This window comes from Bidens hawaiensis, unplaced genomic scaffold (genome assembly GCF_021521415.1).
Source record: "Bidens hawaiensis isolate Kalapana, Puna unplaced genomic scaffold, B.hawaiensis_p1.1 tig00009003_1, whole genome shotgun sequence".
NCBI lineage: Eukaryota > Viridiplantae > Streptophyta > Magnoliopsida > Asterales > Asteraceae > Bidens > Bidens hawaiensis.
In genome coordinates this window covers 20323-27481 of record NW_027491656.1, presented here as the reverse complement: position 1 = coordinate 27481, position 7159 = coordinate 20323, and the positions used below count along the sequence as shown (strand labels likewise).

Genomic DNA, 7159 nt, shown 5'->3' with positions numbered 1-7159 from the left:
GTATCTATCTCTTATCTAACCATTATTGCATCTTAATATCCCATAAATAAATATCACGTTCCCCCGTTGGGGCGAACTCGAACTAATCACACCAACATATCTCATTCATTGCTTCATCTCGTATTCTTTAATTAAGCTATGGCGATTACGGAGCACAGGGATATCGAGAAAGGCGATAACAAGGGGCTCGAAGATTTGATTGACCCGCTTCTTGATGATGGTTTGAAGAAAGTTGATGATGATGAGTTTAAAGTTGAAGAAGTTGAACAGAATTATTCGATTTCCATGGTTCTTGTAAGCACTGCTGTTGCGGTTTGTGGCTCGTTGGAGTTCGGATCCTGTGTAAGTTAAACTGTTAATATTTAGGGTGCTGCTAAACGTACGCATTCATTTTTACTAAACATACCCCCTCCTTCAAGTTTTACATTAATACAATTTATACCTTTTTGTTGTTTCTTTTGTCATTTTGTTATCTTTTATTATCATTATTATTTTTATAAAAACATTTTTTTCTATTTTTACTTAACAATTTTTTTTTCTATTTATCTTTTTATGTATATTTAAAAGCCTTTAATAAAGCATATTTTTTCTTACTTAGTAAACGTTGTTTTTGGAGAGCGTTTTTTTAATTAAGAGATAGTTTACATTCTTTTATAAAAAATTATATTGTTTTTTATAAATAAAAAGGTTAAATAACATAAAACTTGATCAAAAAAATTGACTCTTTCTCATGTAACAAAAAAAAAATCAAATTGTTTTGAATACATTTTATAAAAAAATAAAAAACTATCTAGAGAAAACATACAAAACGTTTTAATACATGTATAAAATAACAAACTTTTAATAAGATCTTTAAGAAATAAAATAATAAATCTATAACAAAAATATATAAAAAACTATAAAACAAAAATAAAAACTTAATAGTTTTTTATTTGTATTTTGAGAGAATTATAATATAAAATTAGAGGGACTAACATGTCAATTATAAATGTTAAAGGGAAATGAAAGTTCAGGGGGTGTATGGATAGCAAGAGTATACGTTTAGCCTAACCCAATATTTATTTTGTTAATTTTTTTGGGTATATCCGGGTTGTACAACCTGATGGTCCATGGTGATTTTCGAACGTTGAACGTGTTTATGTTTGTACTATTTCCTTAAATAAAGAAAAATATTAATATTACTTTTTGCAAATTTATCTGTGTGTTTTTGAATATACAATTTAGTTTTTATTTAAAGAATGAAAGAAAGGAAGTAGAATATTTATTCATATGTGCCACTACTAATTTGGGTAGCTTTTTTTTTTTTTTTTTTTTGGGTTTGGTTAAAAGTGAGGTGGCTGTCCCTAATTGGTTGGTACTTCGGGAGTTCGGGTGTTGTGGTTGAATTTGGTAAGTGTTTTGCAGGTGGGATATTCAGCTCCTGTTCAAACTGATATCAGCATTGATTTGAACTTATCTGTTGCTGAGGTGGGTTTTATCATATACATGTTCTTTGTTGTTTTTAGTGTTTTGTGATTGGTTAGATTTTGATGAATGTAACATTGGTTTTTGCAGTATTCTCTATTTGGCTCAATAGTTACTATTGGTGCCATGATTGGTGCAATAATGAGCGGTAGAATTGCAGACGCAATTGGTCGAAAAGGGGTATGAGATTTGTTAATTTTTGTTTAGTTTGTAACTTTTTTCCTATATACTTTTGGGTGGCTATGAAAAAAGAGAAAAAAGTAGTATGGCGGGACAAGGATCTAAAATACAAGCTGGCATAGCGCTAGCTGTCTCACTTTTTGTTTCTCGTTTTGCAGTAAATAGTTGTATGGTACTATGTAACGCGTATCATTATATTGTATGGTACAAGTCTATAATACATGTCATGTCGTACAAAGAAAATATAAATTTTACAACAATTTTATTATTTTGGACTGTAAATATCTACACATGAACATTTTAGGTCACATAAGTATGAATATGCTAATTTATTTTATTAATATCATTTCCAATAAACAAAATAATTAACATGTTCAAAATACTTAGATGTTGCCTCCTACAACATTTTTTTAGCTATTGGATAATCTAACAAGATATTTTTAATTTTAATATTAAAACTTGTGTGACGGGCAAATATATTATTCCTAAACTTTATTTAAAAATAATAGGATAGCCTAATTCTTTGACACATGTGTTTAGCAAGTTTATATTTGATTTGTTGTTAAATGACAGCAAAGTTAAAAAAATACTAATTTTATTATATTATAGCCTTTCAACAATTGACAATGGCCTTAAATTATTAAGCATGTGGATGAGTCATAAGCATGCATGCATATTGCATAATAAAGAGATAAAGACAGAAACAACCTTTTTAATTTCTGATTATACTGTCATAAACATGTACTTCTATTGTACAAAAATACCTGCAAGAAGAACAATCTCTTGATTACGTTTTTATTTTATTATTGGAAAACAGGCCATGGCATTATCAGCTGTTTTCTGTATGGCAGGATGGCTTGCAATCTTTTCCTCAATGGTAAATTACAAACCATTGCTATTTTATTTTAAGGCATAACAACAATTCCACATATTTTTTGTTTTTTCATGTTTATAACTTAACTTTTTTGGTGATATAATGTTTCATGTAGGGATCTATTTTACTTGATACGGGGCGGTTCTCCACCGGATTTGGCATAGGGATTTTCTCCTTTGTGGTAAATGGCCAATACTGTATCACACTTGATGATTATATGCCTACAATTTGCAAGAATGTTTATATTGGAATTTATAGGTTCCAATATATATTGCTGAAATAGCTCCAAAAAATCTACGCGGAGGGCTCACCGCTCTCAATCAGGTTAGACTCATGACTAAATGCTCAATGCTTATATTTGACAAATACAAATATGTTTCAATATAAAAAAGATATCATTTCTATGTTAATATTTGCAGCTCATGATAGTTACCGGTTCGTCTATATCATTCTTGCTGGGAACTGTTGTGTCATGGAGAACATTAGCATTAACCGGTATGTAGAGATACTAAAATTTAAAATTCAAACAAATTTTATACGATTGTCTAAAAACTTAATGTTTATTAATCCGCAGGACTCGTCCCTTGCATTCTTCTACTTGTTGGCCTGCTGTTCATTCCCGAGTCCCCTAGATGGCTGGTACATTCTATAAACTTCAAAAGAATTATGGATGTTTTAATGAATTATCGTGTAAGACATAATAACATCATATCGATGTTTTTGTTTCAGGCTAAGGTTGGACGTGAGGCAGAATTCCAAGATTCTTTACGCAAACTTCGTGGTGCGAAAGCAAATATATTTGCTGAAGCTGATGAGATACATGTATGTTACTCACTTTTATTATGTTTTTACAATGTTTTTTCTGTTTATTTTTTAAAAATTAACCAGAAGTGGCTAACCGTTTTTATGTTGTATAGGAGACTATATTTACCCTTCAAAGTCTTCCTAAAGTCAGGCTGTCGGATCTAATCGATGCCAAATATATCAAAGCAGTTATTGTAAGCAAACGATATTTTTCTTTACTTGTTGGATAAAATATAAAATGTTAACTGACACGCGCAAGTGTTTTAGATTGCTGTTGGATTAATGGTATGCCAACAATCAGGAGGAATCAATGGAATTGGATTCTATGCAAGTGAAACCTTTCAGACTGCCGGTACACCTTCTTATTTGTTTTATAAACAAATTCATGTTTTATAACTATTTATGCATAGAGTGTTAGTTAATTAACTAACTCAAAAACTATCACACTCAGGACTTGCATCAGGTAAAGCCGGAACTGTTGCTTATGCCTTAATTCAGGTTTGTCAGATTCAAACCAATATACGTTCAATACATTTACGTCTCGTTAACACTCTCATTGTTAAATACAGATTCCTGTAACGATGCTCGGTGTGGTATTAATGGACAAGTCAGGAAGAAGAGCTCTCCTTCTGGTATGTCCCTTGACTTTCAAAAAGTCAACATAAAACGCGTATCTTGTGAATATATATACTAACTGTTTTTGTTCTCCTTTTATTAAGGTATCTTCATCAGGGACATTTCTTGGCTGTTTTCTTGCTGGGACTTCATTTTTCTTCAAGAGTCAAGCTATTTTCCTTGAGCGGGTCCCGCTTCTTGCGGTTTCTGGTGTTCTAATATTCATAGCATCGTTTTCAATTGGGATGGGAGCTGTGCCTTGGTTAATCATGTCCGAGATATTCCCATTGCACATAAAAGGTGCCGCGGGAAGTGTATCCGTGCTAGTGAACTGGTTTGGAGCGTGGGTGGTTTCATATAGTTTTAATTTTCTCATTAACTGGAGTCCTGCTGGTACTTATCAATCTTTTGGTTTACTAACTAATCTTGTTTTATATTCTTGATCTAAATGAGACTGATTTGTTTTGTTTTAATGTAGGTACATTTTGGTTGTTTTCGGGTTTTTCTGTTCTTACAATTATCTTTGTAGCAAAACTAGTGCCCGAGACAAAAGGAAAAAGCTTAGAAGAAATTCAAGCATCTATAAACAAGTAATGGTTGCATTTGATTTGTTGTGTTGAGATAAAAAGGTTGTAGTCGTCGTAGGTAGATATATTATTAATATTGTAATGTGGCGATTTGTAGTTAGTGCACTAGTTTTAATTGTCTAGTTAATGTAGTAATCTATCTCATTTTTTAGTTTTGTATAAAATTTATGTGTATTATTGCATTACCTTTTTACCAAGTTTCTCTTTTTTGGGTATTGAATTGATAGGATGTTTGACAAAAGTCTATGATTGTAAATCAAGGATTTCTAAACAATTTCAGCATGTAAGTGTAGTATAATCATATAAGCATTCATCGTAAAGGAAGATGTACTTGTAGAAATAATAACATACCTTGATAATAATTTATAGAGGTGTTTGGTTCATTGAATATGTTATAATCTAGTGTAAGACTGCAAGTCCCCGTTTAAAAAAAAACACAAAAAAAGAAAGTATAAATGGAAGTCACTGTTTAAAAAAAATACACGCGCACACAAAAAGAAAAAAACAAAAACAACCACCTAATGAAAGTCAAGTTTAAATCCCCTATTCACTATGAACAAGTCTGAGTTAAAAATATATCTTGATTGTAGTGGTCTAGTATTATAAATTTCAAATAGTAATGAAATAAGCGTAATAGCAAAACAATACGAGAAGAATATTAGGAAGAAAATATTTGATTATTTTATAAATGAAACCTGTAATACAATAGGATACAATAAAATATATATTGAGATTAAAAGAGAGGAAAGCTTGTGTAAATCTTCCTTTTGATTCTCAACTTCATACATTTGGATATGTTGGCTTATTAAAACCTTTGCTAGTTGTTAGTAAACCTAGTGAGACAAAATCATAGTTAGAAATAAAGACTACAATGCGTATTGTTTTGTCTCCCTCAAATACTTGTGGGTTGGTTATGCAGTGACGGAACTTAGATGTTTATATTGAGGGGGACGAAAAACACATTGACAAAAATTATTCGTTATAAAACTATAACTACATAAATTATGTAAAGTAATATATATATATAGGATCGGGATCATGTGACAACTATTTTGAAATTGAGAACTTTGTGAACCATTTTAGACCACAACAAACCCAAAAATAAAAAAAAAATCATTAAAAAAAACGTTTTGATTTAGCTAAATTATACGCATATGTATAATATGTACATAAATGTTTTTATACACATATGTATAATTTAAGGTAAATTATAATGTACATATGTGTACATTACATAACTAGAGATTAAATTAAATTATACACATGTGTATAATACAATTTTTTTATGAAACCGGAATGAAACGTAAAAATTTTGGTTTTTTTTAGTTTTTAGTTTTTTTTTTGTTTTATAATTTTTTTAAATATTTTTTAGAGGATTTTTTATGGCTCAAAATGGTTCTCAAAATTCTGAATTTTTAAAATTATACGTATGTGCATTAATGTTTATTGTATTTATAAAATAGTGTTTTATTACATATAATACAACACAAATACATTATCTAATACACACTATTGAATATATGCAAATACAACAATAATAATTATATGCAAAACACATTATTGCATATATGTAATACAACACTAATGCACATATGCACTATATCGATTTTTTTTAATTTTTGTATATTATATAACACTATTGCAAATATACAATACAAACAACTATATATATATATGCTATTCAACACTATTTCAAATATCAAAATGCACACTATTGCACATATGCATTACAAAAAAGTCGGTGTATTACATATATACATTACAACGTTAATTTTTTTTCCCTTTTATATTTTTTTGTGGTGAAGAATAACAACATATAAGAAGGATGAAAGAAAAAAAAATTAATTTTTTTTAATTAAATTAAAAATACTTCATTATTAGTTCTTTAGTTCTCTTCATAAAATGGAGTTCTCTCATGATCCTCTCCCCCATATATATATATATATATATATATATATATATATATATATATATATGTATATATATATACATATATATATATATATATACATATATATATATATGATGGATCTTGCGAGAAGTGATATTACAGCGAGAAGTGCGAGAAGTGAATGTATAACTCCATTAATCCATAATTTCATTCCCTTTCATATGATGTTACATACATAAATGTAGGTTGATTGTATTTTTGTCTTAATTACACATTTAAACCTACATACAAACATATAAATGTACCGAGCCACATTCAAACCTATGTACCTACACACATACAAACATATATACAAACATATGTACACGTATACAAACATACGTACCTACACACATACATATGCACCTACACATAAGAAAGAGAATAAAATTATGGATTAATGGAGTTACATCTTCACTTCTCGCACTTCTCGCTGTAAAAAACTTCTGAAATGATCCAATACATACATATATAAATATATATATATTAAGGTTTTTTTAGAATAAAAAATACTAAATATTAAAAATACTTTTGTCTAATGGTGTTTCATGAGTGCGCTACAGTAACTTCTTGTACACGCCTATATGGCTCTATTTAAAAATGATAGGTTCTGGACTAATTTTTGATTTTTGATTTTTGAATGTGTGTATAATATATATATATATATATATATATATTATATTCATCTTCTTCATCTAAAAGACA

General features: G+C 29.1%; 1 protein-coding gene across 1 annotated transcript; it reads left to right on the top strand.

Moving 5' to 3' along the window:
* On the top strand, positions 1-4721 carry LOC143530723 (sugar transporter ERD6-like 16). Its single transcript, XM_077026182.1, has 15 exons — positions 1-342; positions 1405-1467; positions 1555-1644; positions 2462-2521; positions 2634-2699; positions 2777-2842; positions 2938-3013; positions 3093-3157; positions 3248-3340; positions 3436-3516; positions 3590-3674; positions 3774-3820; positions 3892-3954; positions 4042-4330; positions 4416-4721. The coding sequence occupies exons 1-15, from the start codon at positions 139-141 to the stop codon at positions 4529-4531; spliced, it is 1464 nt and encodes a 487-aa protein (XP_076882297.1). The 5' UTR covers positions 1-138; the 3' UTR covers positions 4532-4721.
* Positions 4722-7159: the final 2438 nt, after the last annotated feature.